The 20,594-nt window shown below is 37.7% G+C and overlaps 1 protein-coding gene across 1 annotated transcript; it reads left to right on the top strand.

Moving 5' to 3' along the window:
- Nucleotides 1-5,387: 5,387 nt before the first annotated feature.
- On the top strand, nucleotides 5,388-20,594 carry anxa1b (annexin A1b). The gene is made up of 13 exons (XM_056458720.1): nucleotides 5,388-5,472; nucleotides 5,605-5,671; nucleotides 5,783-5,885; nucleotides 8,291-8,385; nucleotides 8,975-9,088; nucleotides 9,247-9,337; nucleotides 9,405-9,484; nucleotides 9,564-9,620; nucleotides 17,932-18,025; nucleotides 18,119-18,214; nucleotides 18,505-18,563; nucleotides 18,674-18,796; nucleotides 20,319-20,594. Exons 2-13 carry the CDS (start codon nucleotides 5,618-5,620, stop codon nucleotides 20,373-20,375), a joined length of 1,023 nt encoding a protein of 340 aa, XP_056314695.1. The 5' UTR covers nucleotides 5,388-5,472; nucleotides 5,605-5,617; the 3' UTR covers nucleotides 20,376-20,594.

Raw genomic sequence — 20,594 nt, 5'->3', positions numbered from 1 at the left:
TTTATATGGATACACCTTAATAAAATGGGAATGGTTGGTGATATTAACGTCCTGTTTGTATTAATATATGTGAGGGGGCTTGAAAATAACTCATTAAAGAATAAGTTACGTTAAAATTAAGCACAAGTATCCATATAAATGGTCCACCCTGTATATATATAAGTTCTCTTTTATAGATCAGTTATTTGTACTTATTCAGGTAATTTTAATAAATAAGAATACTACTAATAATCATCACGGTGGCGCAGCACGATAGCCTCACAGCAAGAAGATTGCTGGTTCGAGCCTGGGCTGGGTCAGTTGGCGTTTCTGTGTGGAGTTTGCATGTTCACCCCGTGTTGGCGTGGGTTTCCTCCGGGTGCTCCGGTTTCGAGAGGGGTCTGGATGCAGACCTGGTGCAGTGCAATCTGAGCTGCATCCAATGCTTTTGAATGCACTCACCTAACCCCACCCCTAACCCTACCCATCACAGTGACATCACTCATTCCATTGAGTGCATTGTGTCGGATATATTTTACAGTCTATGGTCTGACATCGCATCGCTGAGTGATGCAATCTCAGCTTGCATCATAAAGACTGCATCCAGATACTATTGGCGGTTTCCCCCACAGTCCAAAGACATGTGCTATAGACGAATTAACATGTTTGGAAACATTCAGGATGCACGCGCAGCGAGATGGCAGAAAAAAAAAAAACGGGCAAGGGAATGACATAGCGTTTGTTGTTGTATTAGAGATAAGTTATATTGATTACATATTATCATTTATATTATTTACATAATGCTTTCAGCATATTATAACAGCTTGTCACCCAGTGATAAGCACAGTTATTCAGTAAAATTAAGGTTAAAATGAGCGGCGTTTGTCTGACAGGGCTATTTGCGATAGCACCCTCCCAATAGATATTGGATAAGATGAAATAGCCAAGCATCCAGCCCGAAATAATTATCTCATTGAAACTCCAAGTGATTTGACAAGAGAGAAGTTAAAGATCTACAAGTCTTTGGAAGCCTACAATGTTGTTCTGTGTGGTCATGTGCAAGAAATAATGTTCCATGATTACCAGATTCAAAACTTTGTAGTGCTAAAAACCGAGGTACTGCCTAGCCAAAGACAAGGAAAGAAGACGGAACTGTACAAGGCCTGGGTAATTAATCATTAACAAGCAAAATGAATGCATTCTGACAGCGAACTACACCTGTACGGCAGGGTATGTGAACTTACACATAGATGTAAAGTTGGTTTTATATTCGCACATTCTCCTTAATAATATAATTTCATAAAAGTATTACAGCACTTACTAGCTGGCCTCCGTTACATTTGCAAACTCTAAATAGCGAATTAGCAGCCATATTAGCAGCCAATGACTATCAAAGTACAACATTATTCACAGTCAAATAAACAGTGTTAATGTTGTTTTCAAGTCACACTTGCAGGTTATTTCAGACCGAATATTCAGAGTGCTGTGGTAAACAATAGGGTGTGTGTCACAAGTTGTCACTGAATGAATGTGTGACTATAAAACCAAGTTTACTTAATAACTTACACTTTCACGTTTCATTCTTAGCATTCAGTGTCCGCAGTTTAATTAACCATATGTAACTGTTTTTGCTGAAATCATTGCTGCAATCAAAAATGAGTAATGTGTACGATTCAGCATAGCGTGAACTTACCTGATATGACATGAAAACTGCAGAGTCCAGCATTTTTTTATTAGGTCCTCACTCCATTCAGCTCCCTTTTAGCCAAAGACGCTATTGCAACCGGTCTCTTTTTGCAACCGGGAACCCGTGTGACGTCATGTGTGATGTAGGTTGGTAATTCGTCTATTGCTGAATTGAGTAAGCTAAATTGTCCGTAGTGTATGTGTGTGAATGAGAGTGTCTATGGACGTTTCCCAGTGATGGGTAGCGGCTGGACGAGCATCTGCTGTGTAAAACATATGCTGGATAAGTTGGTGACTCATTCCGCTGTGGCAACCCCTCATTAATAAAGAGACTAAGCTGAAAAGAAAATGAATGAATGAATGAATGAATACTACTAATAATAAAATAAATGAAATAAACAAAGCAGGCATTTTTAAATAGTCTGTCTGGGACCACCAGGGGCTGCGAGCGACTTTTAGGACATCTGTGAAACTGTTCAGAGAAAATGTACGAAAATAACAAGCAAACAAACAAACAAACAAACAAACAAGCAAACATACAAACAAACAAACAAATAAACAACAACAAAAGCTTAAGTTAACTGATAAAAAAAGGAATCAAATAAATAAAATAAAGTTATTAGATTCCGACAATCTAATAATATTATCAAAATAATTAGCACAATATTGATTAAACAGGATAATAAGAAACTAGAAAAGTAAATTTAGTAGACAAACTTTATGGTGGCTGAAAGTTTGAAGAAGGTTTAAAGTTTAAATAATTAAAGTAGGGTGGCATGGTGGCACAGTGGGTAGCACTTTTGCCTCACATCAAGAAGGTCGCTTGTTCGAGCCTCAGCTTGGTCAGTTGTCATTTCTGTGTGGAGTTTGCATGTTCTCCCCACGTTGGCGTGGGGTCCTCCGGGTGCTCCGGTTTCCCCCACAGTCCAAACAGATGTGGTACAGGTGAATTGGGTATGTTAAATTGTCGTAGTGTATGAGTATGGATGAGAGTGTATGGGTGTTCCCCAGTGATGGGTTGCAGTTGGAAGGGCATCCGCTGCATAAAACATATGCTGGATAAGTTGGCGATTCATTCTGCTGTGGCGACCCCAGATTAATAAAGGGACTAAAAGAAAATGAATGAATGAATAATTATTAAGAAGTAGTTTTTAAGAAGTTTAAAACAGTTGGCGTAGAGAGATAACAACATATGTTAGCATGTTTACAGTATGGATTGACATGTTTCTTGCTATGGTGTTGCCAGGGTGTTCTGAGTGGTTGCTAAGGCCTTGCAAGGCAGTTGCTAGGTTGTTCTATGTGGTTGCTAAGGGGTTCTGATTGGTTGCTAGGCAGTTGCAAGGGTGTTCTAGGTGGTTGCTACGACATTGCTAGTCAGTTGCTAGGGCATTCTAAGTGGTTGCTAAGGCTTTGCTAGGGTGCTCTAGGTGGTTGCTAGGGCATTGATAGGAGGTTGCTAGGGCGTTCTAGGTAGTTACTAAGGTGATGCTAGGTTGTTGTTAAGGTGTTGTTAAGGTGTTGTTAAGTGGTTGCTAAGGCGTTGCTAGGTGGTTGCCTAGGTGTTCAAGGTGATTGCTAAGGCGTTGCTAGGTGGTTGCTAAGTGTTGCTAGGCGGTTATTAAGGTGTTGCTAGGTGGTTGCTAGGGTGTTCTGAATGGTTGCCAAGGCGTTGCTAGGTGGTTGCTAAGGTGTTGCTAGGTGGTTGCTAGAGAATTCTGTACCTATGTTACACTACAAAAAACCTTGTAATAAACTGCCAGTGCATTTTCTGTTATTTCACTATATATTACATGACTAGGCCAATAGCCTAGTGGTTAAATGTGCTGATATATAGCACCATGGTGCTAACGGCGACCCCTCTCTCTGCTCCCAATGATTTCCTGTCTGTCCTCTTCCTTCCTATCCCGATAAAAAAGTTAAAAACTCCTAAAAAATAATAATAATAATAAAAAGCTATTATATGATAATGAATAGTTGTCGAAGGCATGCAGTGATTTATGTATTTTTAATTGTATCTTAAGTGTCTAAATTGTATATTTGTGTCTGCGGCATGTCACAGTGTATAAATATATTCCTACACATTTTCATATTGTGTAATTGTTACAATGCATTTGTTGGCTGTTCTGAGTTCAGTGTTTTAGAATAAATCAAAGCTGTGAGAAGCGTCAATCATTTGCATATTTTAGTGTCATTATGAAGACTGTCATCTCAAAGATGAAGTTCCCAGTTCCACGAAAGAAGCAGTCTAACTGGTTTCGAACCTTTCTGCATTTTCTTTTGTTTGAAAGTATCATACACACTTTAAACTCACACACAGCTTATACTTACACAACAAAACTCATACAACTTTACTACATCAAACTACTGTTCATCGATTTTGAATTTTGGCTATTTGTTCTGTCACTTGATGGATTTTGGCTTATAGCTTGGAGTTAAATTATTTTTAATACTAAGGGCTTGACCTCAGATTGAGCCCAGCTTTGAGTCAACATCTGCAGTATGAAAGAATTTGGGATTATTTAGCTTGCCCAGAAAGATATATTAAATTAAACTAAATTAAATTTTAATTTTAATTTAATAAAATTTATAGATTTTGTTTATTCATTCATTTATTTTATTTTCGGCTTAGTCCCTTTATTAATCTGGGGTCACCACAGCAGTGTGAACCACCAATTTATCCAGCACATGTTTTACGCAGCGAATGCCCTTCCAGCCGCGACCCATCACTGGGAAACACCCATACACACTCATTCACACTCATATACACTACGGACAATTTAGCCCACCCGATTCACCTGTACCACATGTCTTTGGACTGTGGGGGAAACCGGAGCACCCAGAGGAAACCCCCGCGAATGCAGTGGAGAACATGCAAACTCCACACAGTAATGCCAACTGACCCAGCCGAGACTCAAAACAGCGACCTTCTTGCTGTGAGGCGACTGCACTACCTACTGCGCCACTGCGTCGCGACGTTTCGCTTATTATTATTATTTATTATTATTATTTGAAGGATTAAAATTAAAATGAGTATGACAAAGTTTGTAGATTGATTTACTCTTACGTTATGTCATATGTAATATTTAAATTTTAAGTAAAATTTATTAAATTAAAATAATACGTTTTTTAACACAAGCATTTGAAGAATATCCAGTTCATTATTATTATTATTATTATTATTATTATTATTATTATTATTATTATTATAAACATTTTTGAACGATTTAAATTAAAATGAGTATGACAATTTTTTTTGATGAAGTTACCCCTATTTTATAATTAGATTAATTTAATTTAATTTAATTATGCATTTTCAAAACACAAGCATTTGAAGAATAACCAGTTATTATTATTATTATTATTAAACATTGTGAGGAATTAAAGTTAAAATAAGTATGACAGTTTTTAGATTAATTTACCCTTATGTTATATTTAATATTTAACTTTTAAGTAAAAATGTATTAAATTAAATTAATAAGTTTTTTTTTAACACAAACATTTGAAGAATATCCAGCTATTATTATTATTATTTCACTGATTTGTCTATAATTATGAATGAATGAAATAGAAGATAAAATTAACTCAAGAAGAAATAGTGTCCCACAGAATCAGCATTGAAGAGTTTATCTTACATACTGTAAATCTGTGGGATCCAACATTTCAACGACTGAAAACAGGTACAACCAGAACAAACTGGTCTAACCCCTCCACCCATCCCAAAAGCTGAGCGTGGAGAATAAAAAGCCAGCTTATGTTCTTGAAAACATCCATTTCAGGACAGCTCTCCCAGTCTTTACAGTGGAACAGGTGAGATATTACTAAACAATGCATTTTATCAGAAGCTTATCTTAAACCTCTTTAACTTTAAACCAATTATTTACAGTATCAAGAGATAAATAACTGCTCACATATGCAACGTTTTCCCTTTTTCCCTTTTAGATTTCTTTAAAGGATGGCTTTCTTTAATAGCTTTTTCCATAAAATTAGTCAAGATGAAAGTGCCAAGGTAAGCACAGAACATGTGTATTCATGTACATGCATGCAAGCACATTAAGGTACACCTCTGTGTCTATGGTCAGACATTCAGTGGTTATAATATATATATTTTTCATCATAGAGTTCTCAAGCCCCTAGTACAGAGGCAGGAACCGTCTATTATTCACAAGTCTTTAATGCCCAGAATGATGCTGCAGCTCTGAAGAAAGCCATCGAGACTAAAGGTAAATATATAAGACAGTAAAAACTGCATGGAGATGTGAAGGATTTGTTTATAATATAATTTTTTTGTTGATGGGTGTTTTTTCCCATATTTTGAATTAAGAATTGTGTTACCTTATGTTTATGTATGTTATGTATGTCAAATCACGTTTTCAGAACATTATTTTGACAGCTTGTGATATTTCGTGTAGGTTTATTCAAGCGTTTTTTTCTTTTAAGTAAAGGTGTGGAGGACACACCCTTGCAGTACCTGGAAACCTTTCTTAGAAAGTATTTCTGTTCGTTAGCACTGGGACAAATGTGACCCTGGATCACAAAACTATGTTGCACTGGGTATTTTTTTTGCAAAAAACTACCCTGTATGAGTCAAAATAATAGATTTTCATTCATTCATTCATTCATTCATTCATTCATTCATTCATTCATTCATTTATTCATTTTCCTTTGGCTGTCCCTGCCTTATCGAGAGAGGTTTGGATGCAGACCTGTTGCAGTGCAATCTGAGTTGCATCCAATGCTTTTTAATGGGCTCACCTAACCCCACCCTACCCCTCACAGAGACGTCACACGCTCCATTTGAGTGCGTCTGAAATTGCAACGCTGAGTGAAGCAATCTCAGCATGAATCAGAAAGGCTGCATCCAGATACTATTGGATTTATCAGGGGATGCCTCAGCAGAATGAACCGCCAACTACTCTGATGTTTTATGCAGCTGATACTCTTTCAGCCACGACCCAACGCCCTGCTGGGAAATATAAATTGTTATTTTACAATGAAAGTCATTAGATAAGTTAAGATTCTGTTCCATGAAGACATTTTTTCCGTAATTCTCTCCAAACGTCTCTTTTGATTAGTAATACGCATTGCAGAGAATACTATTTAAGGTAATTTTCTCTGTATTTAGATTTTTTTAAAATGCCAGATTCCAGTTTTTCACTTTTTTCCCTGCTGAAAATCCAGCTTAAACCAGCCTAGGCTTTTAGCTGGTTGACCAGCCTGGTTTTAGAGGGGTTTTGGCCATTTCCAGGCTGGTTTAAGCTGGACATAGCTGGTTTTGCCTGGGCTCCCAGCCTGGCTAGGCTGGTCAAGCTGGTTTTAGCTGGTCATCCCCCAGCGTGATGGAAAATGGTTGGAAACCAGCCTGGAAATGGCCAAAACCCCTCTAAAACCAGGCCGGTCAACCAGCTAAAACCAGCCAACCAGCCTAGGCTGGTTTAAGCTGTTTTTTTCAGTAGGGTTGTATCTCGACGTGGCCTATTATTACTCTATCCTAATCAACATATCAACAAAAACTTATTTATTCAGTTTTTGTGCAATATATAAATCTCAGTTTCCATAAACTGACACTTATGATGGGTTTATGATCACAAATGAGCAAATAATGGTGAAAATGTTTAAGTATTACATGCATTATGACGGGCAAAATGAGGTCTGTTAAACTAAAGTATTGTCATGTAAAATATTATGTAGCATTTGACTATGAATTAAAGTAGTTCACCCCAAAATACTAATTCAGTTATTAATTTCACACCCTCGTGTTATTTCAAACCCCCAGACCTTCGCTCAGAAAGGAAATCTTATATATGGTAATATGCGCAAATCACAGTAACACTTAACAATAACAGTACATGAAAAATGATGTGCCAATATGTAAACTAAACATTACTTTCTTATGAATTATTGATGAGTTAAAGTATTCGCTAATCATAAACTAACTTTACGACATGAGTTACATGCGTTCATGTATAAATAACAGGTTAGTACGATTGTTTGTTAATTAATGTATTAATTACCACATTAGTTTAAGCTTAATTTAACCAGCAAGAACTCATGATATGTTAATATATAATTATATCATAACTTTACTTGGAGGGAAACATCACCATTAATCTATTCATCTACTCATGAACTCCTTATGCACCTCCATCTAGTGTGTTTACACTAACAATAGAAAAGTGATCAGTCAACATCAACATGAATAGTTTAAACACAGGAGTTCAGGATGAGTCAAGGATGAGTTAGTGGTGATGAGCCCCTCTTAAGTAAACTCATGACATAATTATACAGCTGGTTCATGTTGGTTACATTTAACTTAAATGTTAATTATTACATTAACAAACAATCATGTACTAACAAGTAATTAAGGTAGCAGCTATTCACTCATGAACTCTTGTTCAAAACAAATAAGACTTTCTCCAGAAGAAAAAATATTATCAGACATACTGTGAAAATTCCCATTTTTTCAATTTCTCGAACTATATGTTTTATCAATGACAAATATTTTAGAAACGTAATATGCAAAAATAAACTTATATGTCAAAAATGTCATTTGCATATATTTTCATGTTTAATTCTTCTAGAAACTTTGATACATCTGCCATTTCTTTGTTGTTTTTCTCCCATAAAGGTGTGGACGAAGCCGCTATAATAGAGGTGCTTGCAAAGAGAAGCAATGCACAAAGACAGCAGATCAAAGCGGCTTATCAGCAGAGCACAGGAAAGGTAGAACATATTCTAAATATTCTTATCTTCCAACATGTTCGCCTTGTTTACTTGTGTAAAGATAGCCTTGCATGTAAATGAGATGTGTCAAATGAATTTTTCTTTAGTTCTGCTCTTTGTCAGTAAAATATAAACCCTGACTTACATGTTTCTGCAAATTTCTTAAGATTAATAAAAAGGAGACACAATAGACCGAGCCAATATAGACCTTAAATATAATCTCAGGAAATGTAAAATAGTTCATAAGCAGATTCATACTAACTATTAACAGCAGGGGGCGCTTTCACCAAACTTCTGTGGTGCTTTTCACAGGTTCGCATGCATAGTTCTGTTTTATTACATAAAAACCTAAATTCTGAACGTTAAGGTTATGCTTATCATTGATAAATATCTGATGGTGGAAAGGTTTTAGTCTAACAAATAAATATGTCGTGGTGTAGATTGTTTATGACACAATTAAACATTCAAAATCAATGTGGAGAACTCATTTAGAGCTATTAGGACTAACTTTGATGTGTACCTTTAAAAATTGTGTTTTACAAATAGTGTGCTGATGTGAGTAACCTTTTATATTTTGTTGGGGATTTAGCCTCTGGCAGATGCACTGAAAAAGGCTCTTAAATCACATCTTGAGGAAGTGGCTCTGGCCTTGCTGATGACACCCTCTGAATATGATGCTTTTGAGATGAAAAAAGCCATGAAGGTCCTGCTAGAATCTTTTATTGCTTAACAATCAATCAAAACTGCAAAAATTTGATTGCTACTACTGTGAGATTTTAGCTGTCCATATGTTAGCATTAGCAACAGTCTGCTCAATGCCATCCAATGCTTTATTTAACAATATGTGTAATTGATGAACAGGGTCTTGGGACAAATGAGGCCGTGTTAAGTGAAATTCTGGGGACCAGAACAAACAATGAGATCAAAGCAATGAAAAATTCTTTCAGAGAAGGTAACAAAACAGATCTATATGAATGTACTTCCTGAAAGCTGGCTGCTAACCTCGTTATGTTGTACAGCCTATGGGGAGCTGTTGGAGGAAAATATCAAAAGTGAAGTTAGTGGAAAACTTGAAACTACCCTGCTTGCCCTTTGCCAGGTAAAAAGTGACACAGTGTTTACATTATTAGATAAGCAAGCTAAATACATGATGTACTGATTATGTATCTCAACGTTAGGCCACCAGACCTGAAGGCTACAACATCGATGATGCACTTGCGCACACTGATGCCAAGGTACTGTGGCAAATTCTTCTAATACTATAGTGTTTACTATAATTCAGTTACTACTGCCATGGGGTATATGCACACAGACTTTAAATTTTTAGTCAGCCACCCTAAACTGCTTCCGGTCAACTGTATACCGTTACAAAATCACCACATTTAAGATCTGATTTCTTTAAAAATCAGTGATTGTCACTGCCTGATTGATATAGGATATAAAGTGAGACTTAGACTAGACAATAAGCACTGCATTAAAGTCCATTTTTCTGTGCCACGTCTTTAAAATATGGCTATTTATTTAACCCCAGTATTTTCAATGGAGTTTCAGCGCTAGACTGCTGCTTCTTACTTCGCTTCATTTTAGGCTTGAACAACTAAAGGAATGCTTAAGTCTATTTAACTGATTGTATTGTAATTACATTACAACATCGATGCTGTTAAAAGAATCTTATGAAATTAAAAATAATCCTTTCATCGGACATCTATCATTGGCTGAAAAACATTAGCTTTGCATATAGCCCATTGCTGTCTTGTTTCCTCTGTTTTGTGTATAGAACTATGGAGAGAGATTAGACTCAATAATAATTCACGCAAAAGACACGATATACACATGCGTAGCCAAATTCACGTACGTAAAATATTTATTTATACTTACAAAAACAATTCACATGCACAAAATAAAAATACATTTTCATAAAATACGTTTCACAAATCCAAAACACCATTTGCAAATATATATGAGTGTACAAAAAGTTTTGAATGTTTAAAATTCACGAGTTCATCCTGAATGAGAATGTGCAAATCCTCTCTCATGTACGACTCACCCTGAATACAAGTGTGTGCATTTTTGAGACTTTCCTGTCAGCACACACCTCCCACGTGTGTCACTCGTGCCCTGTAGCCAATAAGATGCGAGTTTACTGTTCAACCAATCACAACTCACTGAGAACGCGGGAATGACCGAAGCGCTTCACTGTGCGCACCATTTGCGCAGTCTGACTTAATTAACGGAGATGATCCTTAATAACGGACTTAATTTACGTTATAAAGTTTACATTATAAACAACAGCAGCCATTGCTTTAACAAACGTTTGATACTTAATCTTTGCATACATAAACCACTATAGAAATCAAGTAACCACTTACCCGCGCATCCCGCTCTTCACCTGCCATGCTAAATAGAGGAGTATTCTTCTTCTTAGAGGATCATCTCCGTTAATTAAGTCAGACTGCGCAAATGGTGCGCACAGTGAAGCGCTTCGGTCATTCCCGCGTTCTCAGGGAGTTGTGATTGGTTGAACAGTAAACTCGCATCTTATTGGCTACAGGGCACGAGTGACTCACGTGGGAGGTGTGTGCTGACAGGAAAGTCTCAAAAATGCACACACTTGTATTCAGGGTGAGTCGTACGTGAGAGAGGATTTGCACATTCTCATTCAGGATGAACTCGTGAATTTTAAACAATCAAAACTTTTTGTACACTCTTATATATTTGCAAATGGTGTTTTGCATTTGTGAAACGTATTTTATGAAAATATATTTTTATTTTGTGCATGTGAATTGTTTTTGTAAGTATAAATAAATATTTTACGTACGTGAATTTGGCTACGCATGTGTACATTGTGTCTTTTGCGTGAATTATTATTGAGTCTAATCTCTCTCCATATTTAGAACTTTTATGTTGAAGTGCATTCCCTGTTTCTCAGCCTGTTTATTTCCTGCTTGCTTTTTGTTCCTTTTGCTGCCTTTATTGTCTCCAAAGCTACTTTCATTTGTTTTGTAGTAATTCATCACCCTCACAGGGTTCCCACTCCAAGCCAAATATTTAATTCCCTGACTTTCACTGAAAAAGTGAATGGAAAAACAGGCCACTGTTGTACTGTGCATAATATTAATATGGAGTAGAATTCGAATATAATAGCCACTATAAGAAAAATAACGGATAATTGTATAATTATTATAAGAAAAATCTGAGATACGTACTGTTTGTGTGGCTGTGAAGTGCTTCCTTTATTATTATATCTGATAGATCAATAGTAAGGGCGATGCAGTGGCGCAGTAGGTAGTGTTGTCGCCTCACAGCAAGAAGGTCGCTGGTTCGAGCATCAGCAGGGTCAGTTGGCGTTTCTGTGTGGAGTTTGCATGTTCTCCCTGCGTTCGTGTGGGTTTCCTCCTGGTGCTCCAGTTTCCCCCACAGTCCAAAGACATGCGGTACAGGTGAATTGGGTAGGCTAATTTGTCCATAGTGTATGTGTGTGAGTGAGTGTGTATGGATGTTTCCCAGAGATGGGTTGTAGCTGGAAGGGCATCCGCTGCGTAAAACATGTGTTGGATAAGTTGGCGGTTCATTCCGTTGTGGCGACCCCGGATTAATAAAGGGACTAAGCCGAAAAGAAAATGAATGAATAAATGAGATTAATAGGTGTTTCACAAATTTGACTGATTTAAATGATTTCCAGTTAATGAGCAGGAATAAAATGAAGACCTTAATGACTGGATAGCACGATCGCCTCACAGCAAGAAGGGCGCTGGTTTGAGCGCCGGCTGGGTCAGTTGGCATATCTGTGTGGAGTTTGCACGTTGTCCCCGTGTTGGCTTGGGTTTCCTCTGGGTGCTCCAGAGATATTAAAAATGACTAGTGTATGAATGTGTGTGTGTGTGTTATGGCTGGAAGGGGATCCACTGCATAAAACATATGCTGGATAAGTTGGCGGTTCATTCCACTGTGAGGACCCCAGATTAATAAAGGCACTAAGCTGAAAAGAAAATGAATGATTAAATGGAAACTAAAATACCGGTTATTCCATGACAGAATATTAAAATACCATGACTTTCAATGTCAAAATTCTGTCATATTTCAAAACTTCCAGGGAACCCTGCCATCACTCGTTCCTCATTACCTTTTGTTCCAACCTGGGCTCATTCTGAATACTATCTACATTTCTGGAGAGCACCAATACATCCCAGGAGCTACGTTTTTTGCAGTTTTTGCGAATCCACCAGAGGCCGCTGTGTATGCTTTTTGAGATCTCAAATTTCTGCTCTTCTCGCCTAAATTCACCAGACGCCGCTGTCAACTGACTGATCGACTGACCCAATGTCCTCCTTCCCTAAACCCAACCAACAGTGTTTTCAAAAGCAAATTATTCACTTGTTTATTTTTAATTTTTGGCTTTTGCCTTACCTGCTTTCTGGAACTGTTCTTCGCTGGACTCGAACCCCATAGTCGCCCCCCAAGTTTTTTGATTCAGTGGCTACTTCATATGAATTTGTATGATAGCATTTGTACATTTTAGTATGATTTGCTCATCCCCAAATAACAGTTGTGTTTGGGGGCCTTGTTGTGTTTTTCAATGAATGAAATTGTGTGAATTAGCCACTTTTCTGCCAATAAATAAAATAGGTGTGTTTCCTCATGAGATCAGGCTGAAATAACATAGTTTCAATGACTTTAAAAATACCTGACAGCCCACATGAGACAAAAACATGAGAGCCACTGCTAGTTCTTTGATGTTGGATTGGTATGTCTTGAGCTTAAACGTAGGAGCCAAAATAAGCAGGACAGTTGCCGTTCAGGGACCAGGAGTTTTTTTAGGTTTGGACAAAGATAGCATCAAAGCATTGTGAGCTGGTAGCCAGCAGAGCAAGCTGAACCTGTTAGCGTGAATGCCTAGTTACAGGAATGCTAAGGCGTTAAGAAGACTATTTTAACTGGTATTTTTGTATGGTTGATGATCAGACGCATAATTGTAGTGGGAAGTAGTCTTGTAGTCTAATTGCAGTAGTCTTGAAAACATTGGAACTAGAGCAATGTAGTGATATTCTGATTCATCACACGCATCCCACCAAATAATGAGTGATAATTTGGTCTCATTATCAATATTGGTATTCATAATAATAAGATTTTGATCTCACGTTACTTAAAGTCAGTGGTACACCTTATCCTAAAATAACTAATAACTGAGGAAGTTTTGTTGTTAATTGAGATCAGTTACAGAGCTCTAATAAAAATGACAATGTCATATACAGGAATACACTATGCCATGGTCATAGGATTGGTGGTATATTTACGCTTCTGCTTCGATGGTGCAGTGATAGAAAAGAGATGAATCTTTCTGGCACATTTTTCTGGTTCATTGAAGGTGAATGTCCTGAAGCTTTAAGCAGAGCAAATCGGAACTGTCTGGGACACGCTGATGTAGATCTCTATAGGTGAAGCTTTGAGTAATCTGGATGATCTGGAATGTGCAGAAACAGATCTTTTGAAGAGAAGTTACTGAAGTTCTTGAGGGAGGCATTCACATTTGGTGGTTGCTCTAGTTCCTGTTCAAAACTTTCCAAGTTCACTTGCAGGCCTATTTGTTTTATATTTGCAGACATTTCAAAATGCAACACTAAAAAACAACAACAGTTAGAACTGAGTCTTAAATAACTTTCTGTGCATAATTAGTTTTCTGAACCAGTTTTAGATTAACCTAGACATTATGCTGAAAACATAATGACCATACATCAGTGCTTCCCAACCCTGTAGAGGCACACCAACAGTACATATTTTGGATGTCTCCCTATCTGACCAATTCAGGTTTGAGAGTCTCTTCTTGTTCCGATGACTTGATTCAGGTGTGTTTGGTTACGGAGAGATTGAAAATGTGTACTGTTGGTGTGCCTTCAGGAAAACACTGCCATACATCCCTGTGCAATGTTGAACTACCTAAGCATTCATATACACAAATGGAGTTAACTTGTTAACAAAGGTTCGGCAGCGGAACTATGCGTCACTTTGTCTCCTTAACCAATCCCCTACTTCCTAAAACTTACTTAAGGCAGACCAGCCTAGCACTGTTCTTCTCATTTTCTCGAAACCACCCCCCCTCCTTCTATTTTCTCGCTTTCCATTCACAATCCTATAACCCTCTCTTCACTCCTGGGTTGAATCGAGGGGGTTCAATCATTCTACAAAAATATTACAGAGATGGTACCCCCACTCTGAGTCTCTGAGTATCATCGTAGGATGCCCGATCAGCCTACCAACCTGTTCACTGTTTATCCTCTAACTTCCCTTCCCCTTCATTCCACTATTCTCTTACCATCTCTTTCATCCCTACAATAATGTCTAGCTCAAAGTGTGGCATGGTTCATGCTGGTAAAAGTAATAAACAAGCTTGCATATGTTGGAGTATCTTAAACACGTATTCATTTTAGCATAACTCCTTCTCTATCAGGGGTTGCCACAGCAGAATGAACTACCAATTACTCTTTCTTACTCTGGGATATGTTTTACTGGCGGATACTCTTCCAGTTGCAACCCAGCAGAGAGATTAAAACCCTCACAGTTTGGAAACACTCATACACACTACGGAGTAGGTTTGCTCCATTTTGTTTCCAGTTCATGTAATGGAATATTCCCAATAGGCACAGGACGTCAACATGATGTCAGATTGATGTTTTACCTCAACATCGTAGGACATTGCATTTGGTTTGGAAATGAAAATCGGGTTGACGTCAGAACCAAACATCAGGCTGACGTCACTGTCCAATGTCCAACCTAAAATACCAATTATTAACGTCTAATGATGTTACGGCTTGATGTTGGATTTTGTTCACTTTTCAACATAACCTAAAATCAACAAAATATCAATGTCATTTGACATCCTTATCAGATGTCAAAATAACGTTGTCCTTAGACGTTGACTAGACATAAAATTTTAGTCACCTGACATCACGACCTAAAGCTGCGGTCACACTGGGCTTTTCCCATGCGAATGCGTCAGACCAGAAACGCAAGGTCATGCGTCAAGTTTCGCATGTCACTGCGGTGCAAAGTTCAAGCTTGGTGAACTCTGACCTGCGAAATCGCATCACCTGACTGCGTGAGACCAATCGAGGATCAAAACAGGACCTCTCTGGACAGAAATTTAAAACATGGAGCAATCACTCGCTTTTTTTAATGTCTAATCATCTTGTTTAATCCCGCCCTTTTTCGCAGCGCCGTACAACAGAATTTCGCACACACAAAGCCCGGTGTGACCGCAGCTTAAAACTAACCTAATATTAACCACTTATGACGTTCTGTGCCTGCTGGTTTTAGTGTTTCATGATTATGTGCCTTTGTGTCTGAGGCACATGACAAAAACCAGTTTGGTGAGGCTAATCATTCACTTGATTGGGAAAGAGCAAATGCTAATTAGGTTCATCTTTGGGGTTGCCTTTCCCTGTACTTAAAAAATACATTAATTTGTGGTCAGCAGCCTTTCACACTTCCCAGTGGAAGAACAATACACAAATAAATGGTTCATTCTGTGATCAATGCAACTGAAGTTTTCATTCCTGTTGTCAGCTTGAACAAAGCCAAACCTTGGGTTAAAGTGTAACTTTATCTGAAACTGGCACATGTTCATGTTTAAAGTGAAATTTAGTGAGACTTAAAATTTGCGAACTGAAAGTGTTGAGTTCCTGATTTTAACATTGATCACGACAGCATTATGATGAAGGGAGGCTCTGATTATGTAAAGTGAGACTCTTCACGATTGTGTGGTTGTTCAGTTAAGGATGAGGTTTGTCTCGTTTATCCAGTGTTACATACATAACCACAGGGTTGCTGTTTTCAGTGTTGAATCTAGCAGATTCAGATTCCAGGTTTCACTGAGGTTGTAAATACAGAAAGGAAGGGGGACAAGCACTGAAACTTGAGGCACTCCTATAGTTAGTTGCTGTAATTCCTGATAGATCTGTATGTTTTTGTTGTTGATTTTTGTTACTGGCACTATACTGAAGACATCAATACTTTTTTAAAAGTGTGCATGATTTGTTACCCACTCTAATAGCACACAAACATTGAAGAAACATCTAAACATTTATTGGAGTGTTTGCTCATCTATATTATTAGATGTTTCAGTACACTGTAAACTCCAACAGTCAAGTTTATTAAATGAAATGAGTGTAGTCAACTCAAAATTGACTGAAAGTTAAGTCTACTCATGTGAAAAGAGTTTTGAACTCAGTGTTGAAGTTAATGAGTTAATTAAATACCTCATTACTTCAACTGAAATGGAGTAAGTTCACAGTACTCATAAAGATTAGTTTTTAATTCAAATGGTTTGTAGCAATCGGTTTCCTCAAACGGTTTGAGTTGACTTAAACTTATTGGGTTTTACATTACTCAGTTGGTTTGAGTACTCTTCATTTATCGGGTTTTACTAAAATTGCTTTGTTTATTCAATGTTTACAGTACTCAGTAGGATTAGTTTTTGAACTTAAATGGTTTGTTGCAATTGGTTTCATCATATGGTTTGAGTTACCTTAACTTTTGGGGTTTTACAGTGTATGGACATTAAATAGACATTTAGAATATGTCTTTATTTGAACAATGTATTTATTGTTTTTGATTATGCAAGACAGGTAACAAAAAGAAAACACAATTCCATTTCGTTGCAGTTATTTCCCACCTCAACAAAAGAACATCACTCTCTTCTCCCCTATAGAATTACACAGAATTCTCTTATAAGAGACAATGTTATTGCAAAACAAATATTGTTAGGTACCCAAAAACCATGTATACATTGCTGTATTTTACACATAAGTCACATTATCCAACAAAACAAAACACACATAAAAAATAAATTAAAAAACACTACTTAGTTAGACCTCTTGTAATAAATGACCGATATTATTGTTGTCAATGTAGTAAATAAACGGCTTCCATATTTCTTCATATACATCCATTTTGTTTTTAATAAAATATGTTACTTTTTCCATGGCCATACATTGTGCCATGGCATTAATCCAAGTTCCAACAGATGGTGGATCAGGCCTAGAATATGTCTTTAGGATGTCAAAAATACAACAGGCATTGTTTTCCAGACCAAACACTTTTTAAATACATCTTGCAGACGTACATGTCACATATCTGTCTCCACATCTACCACTTTTTTAACTTAGCCAGTGTACTCAGTAACTCATCTGGTACAGGGTTGTACTTGGAATGCTGAGCCTTTGGTATGAATTCTGTGATGCATGGTTTGACAAAACACCATAAAAAATCTGGTAAAACAGCATCGTTGCTTGAGTTCATGTTTTCTCAGGGCAGGGTTCAGAGTGGGTGGTAGATTGTTTACAAAGATAATGCATTAATCCTTTAGCTCCACCAATTGGACATTTCATTTCTAAAAGCAATATATACAATACAACACATACTGCTATTGTGTTAACTTATAGGGGCAGCAAAAAGCAATTTGTTAAAATAAAGGCAAATTCGCATGTTTTAATAAGCCTGTAAATGTCTTTACTCTGTACTGTTTCTGACATTGAAGCATTGTTTTCTCAGGCTCTATACGAGGCTGGAGAGCATCGGATTGGTACTGTTGTCTCTGTCCTGATTGATGTTCTTACAACCAGGAGCGATGCTCAGTTGGTCAAAAGTAAGTGGAGGAAAATATCCATACACAAATTAACGTGAGCAAGTGCAATTGACTTTATGTTTTAAGACACTAAGTCTTTAAATGTATCTTCAGCTTTCCAGTATTACGGCCAATTAAGCAAGAAGGGTTTTGCCAAAGCTCTTGAGAGTGAACTGCATGGACACCTTGAAGAATGCCTGCTGACCATTGGTAAGGAAACAAGTGCTTGTTTTCAGTTGAATGAATGTCTGTGGGTGTATGTGCGATTCTAGACATGTTTGATGCTTTAGTAATGCAAATATCTATTGGGAGAAAGCTTGTTTTTCCTGATATAGGGTGGGTACAGTCAGCATTTTCATGCAAAAGTTTATCACACGTAGATAGGTACAAAGATACAATAGGAACTAAATCAAGCAGTATTCCTGCCTTCATTTTGTGAACACAGCAGCTTCTTACAATCAAAAAAAAAATCTCACAACAGTCCTATTTATCATGTTTAGTGAAATCTGCCTGGAATAAACCTGCCTACTTTGCTGAGAGGCTCCATCTTGCTATGAAGGTAAAGTGAATGAATTCATTGAACGTATTCCATGACATACTGTGAGCTCTGCATGTTTACTATGTTCAGCTTTTATTTAAGACATTTATATTTTCACTATGGCCTTCTAGGGGTTAGGAACTGACGATGACACCCTGATAAGAGTCATCGTGAGCCGTTCAGAAATTGACCTGGCGAAAATCATGCAGGAGTACAGTACTATGCAAGGCCAAACCCTTCAGGCGGCCATTCAGGTGAGCAGTTCAAAAACTTTAAGTCAACAATAAAAAAAAAAATAAGACCACTTACTTTACCTTTCTTGAATGTCATTTCTTCATATAATCACTTTAATACAATTAAAGGGGTGGTTCACTACGATATCATATTTTAAACTTTAGTTGATGTGTAATGTAGCCGTGTGAACATAAACTCTCTGAATGTAATAAGCTCAATGCAAAGTGTTAGCTTAGCAAATCCTACAGCGAATGAATTTGGGGACTACAAAAAAATACATCCGGGCTATTGAGATCACAAGGGCTTCCGGTTACACGCGTTCACCACACGCACACACCCCACGTGGCCAGAGGTGCTGTAATGTTATAGCAGAGAAAGCTAAAATGCCGTCCAATTGCTGCAATTTCCACAGAGCTTGTTCTGTTTCTGTATTTGGGCTTCCAAAGGACACAACACAAAGAGAGAAGTGCTTACAGTTTAATTCAATTATGTTCCAGAGAATTATTTAAAAATATATAGCTAGCAATATAGCTAGCATTTGACAAAGGAGTCTCTCTCAGTTCAGTGCTGGATTCGGCTAAAAACTCTTCCAACCGACAAAGCTGTGGATTGTGAGCCACAACCTGTAAGCATTTTCATTTGTTGAAATCAATCCAACCCAGCCTCATTCCGAAAACGTAGTCCCGAGGATGTTTCTGGAGACAGCGAATTATGCATTTCGTTTTTAAGCGAATGCTGTTCCTTTTAGCGCTCGCCGGCTGACCGCTTACCTTCGTGTGGAGGGCTTTCCCGCTGCAATCCCGCCAATTGGCCGGTCGCCCAGTCAATCATTCAGCCAGTCGGACAGACAGACGTTCATTCGACAGCGACCTCTGGTGGGTTCACGCGAGTACAGCGCGAGCGCGAACGGCACTCGCGGGAGACGTCAGAGAAGCCAAAAAGGCGCACACAGCGGCCTTTTGCGGATTCGCGAAAACCAAAAACTGCAAAAATACATACCTCCCGGGACGTATTTCACGGTCTCCAGAAACGTCCTCGGGACTACGTTTTCGGAATGAGCCTGGGTTGAATCGATCAATTACATGGTCAGTTTCTAGCGTTAACTGTATGTTGTAGCGAGGACGTAAACAAGATGTAAACAACGGGAAATGCTGTTTGGCACCGCTAACAATTTATCTACAAATTCATATTTATCAGTCAAACCGCTGTAAACACCCACAATATTATGTTAGCTGACCAATCAGAGCCTTTTGAGGGCGGGCTTTTCAGAGGAACTACGAAATATGACAGTCCTTTTCATGTTAGCCGAGTAGCTGTATATATCAAAGTAAGATATCTGAAAAAATAACATGATATTCTACAAATGAAGCACACATTGCTTTGCATCTTATAACACAACCAAGCCCTAAAAATACACTGTGGACCACCCCTTTGAGGCCTTTCCTATATTTTCCCCCCTGTTGAATATTTCAGTCTTTTCATTCTCATAATGTAAATAAAAGTAAATGTGTTAAATTACTGAAACCCTTTTTGAATTTACAGAAAGAAACAAAAGGAGATTATCAGAAGATTCTGCTGACAATATGTGGAGCTCACTAATCACCTCTGGATTTGGAAACATGTATACATGATACTACTGTGCGATTATATTCACTACATGTGTCCATTTAACATCCCCATGATAAGACTATGAAAAGTTTCCCATTCTCAATGAAAATACAAGCCATTGTGCGCACTGTAACTATTGGTGTTCATTTACAGTATGATGTTTCTTGCTACAACAGGAGTTCATTACAATTAAATGGATATGGCTTAAAA

Source organism: Danio aesculapii, chromosome 5, assembly GCF_903798145.1.
Source record: "Danio aesculapii chromosome 5, fDanAes4.1, whole genome shotgun sequence".
NCBI lineage: Eukaryota > Metazoa > Chordata > Actinopteri > Cypriniformes > Danionidae > Danio > Danio aesculapii.
The sequence above is the reverse complement of the archived record's forward strand: the minus strand, read 5'-3'. Positions and strand labels throughout refer to the sequence as shown.